Below are 1,571 nucleotides of genomic sequence, written 5' to 3' on the forward strand. Positions count from 1 at the left end.
TTTTTTTTTTTTGTTTTTTTTTTTTGTTTTTTTGTTTTTTATTTTTTTTTCTTTATTTGTTCTATTGTTTGTTTTTTATTTTATTTTATTTTTTATTTTTATTATTTAGTTTTTCTTTTGTTTGTTTTGTTTTATTTGTTTTATTGTTCTGTTTCTTTTTGTTTTGTTTTGTTTTGTTGTTTGTTTGCTGCTACTACTACTACAACTACAACTGCTGCTGCTGCTGCTGCTGTTGCTGCTGCTGCTGCTGCTGCTGCAACACTCCTACTACTACAACTACGACTACAACTGCTGCTGCTGCTGTTGCTGCTGCTGCTGCTGCTGTTGCTGCAATACTACTCCTCATACTCCTACTACAACTACAACTGCTGCTGCTGCTGCTGCTGCTGCTGCTGCTGCTGCTGTTGCAGGGATTCTGAGTTGCTGCAGGGTGTATTTGATAAGAACCAGTTCGGCAGCAGCAGCGGGGGGCTGCTGCACTCTGTCTTTTTGCTGCTGGGGGGGAGAGCAGCATCCATGCTGCAGCAGTGCCTCTCCGCCTTGTTCTCCTGCTTCCTCAAAATGTAGTAAGGGTTTAGGGTTTAGGGTTTAGGGTTTAGGGTTTAGGGTTTAGGGTCTGCTTTGTTCTCCTGCTTCCTCAAAATGTAGTAAGGGTTTAGGGTTTAGGGTTTAGGGTTTAGGGTTTAAGGTTTAGGGTTTAGGGTTAAGGGTTTAGGGTCAGCTTTGTTCTCCTGCTTTCTCAAAATGTAGTAAGGGTTTAGGGTTTAGGGTTTAGGTGTTAGGGTTTAGGGTTTAGGGTTTAGGGTTTAGGGTTTAGGGTCTAGGGTTTAGGGTTTAGGGTCTAGGGTTTAGGGTTTAGAGGTTAGGGTTTAGGCTCCGCCTTGTTCTCCTGCTTCCTCAAAATGTAGTAAGGGTTTAGGGTTTAGGGTTTAGGGTTTAGGGTTTAGGGTTTAGGGTTTAGGGTTTGTGTCTATCTGCATGCTATTGCTGCTGCTGCTCTTTCCCTCCCTCCCCCTGAACCACCACGATCACTGTTTCTTCTTCTTCTGCTGCTGCTGCTTCTGCTGCTGCTGCTGCTCTGCTGCTGCTGCTTCTGCTGCTGCTTCTACTGCTTCTGCTGCTGCTGCTGCTCTGCTGCTTCTGCTTCTGCTGCTGCTGCTGCTGCTGCTGCTGCTGCTGCTGCTGCTGCTGCAGCGGAGCAACAACATCTCCTGCTGACTTTGTGTTGCGGGGTGAGGGGCTGCAGCAGCGCGCAGCTTTAATAAAAAGAGTAATAGAAGCAGGAAGCTTTATACAAGAGCAATTTCTTTTTCGTTTGTCTGCTTGTCTTGGTTCTGCTGCTGATGCTGCTAATCAAAGACTGCAGCACAGAGTTGCTGCTGCTGCTGCTGCTGCTGCTGCTGCTGATGCGGATGCTGTAGCAGCAAAAAGCAGAACTGCAGCAGCTGCAGCAGCAGCAGCAGCAGCAGAAAATGTTAAAGCGAAACGAGAAAGACAAGTCAAACAGGAAACTGGATTTGCTGCTGCAGCAGCAGCAGCAACAGCAGCAACAGCAGCACCAGCAGCAACAG

The 1,571-nt window shown here is 46.3% G+C and overlaps 1 protein-coding gene across 1 annotated transcript in view; it reads right to left on the reverse strand.

The window, feature by feature from the left end:
* Positions 1-981: 981 nt before the first annotated feature.
* Positions 982-1,571, reverse strand: part of EMH_0002300 (uncharacterized protein) — a gene marked incomplete at both ends in the record, with an annotated part of 1,411 nt that continues 821 nt past the window's right edge. The window contains one exon of the mRNA XM_013495956.1: positions 982-1,240. Coding sequence (XP_013351410.1) covers positions 982-1,240 — 259 coding nt within the window. The remainder of the gene's footprint in view (positions 1,241-1,571) is intronic.

Source organism: Eimeria mitis, genomic scaffold (genome assembly GCF_000499745.2).
Source record: "Eimeria mitis Houghton genomic scaffold, Emh_scaff184, whole genome shotgun sequence".
Classification (NCBI taxonomy): domain Eukaryota; phylum Apicomplexa; class Conoidasida; order Eucoccidiorida; family Eimeriidae; genus Eimeria; species Eimeria mitis.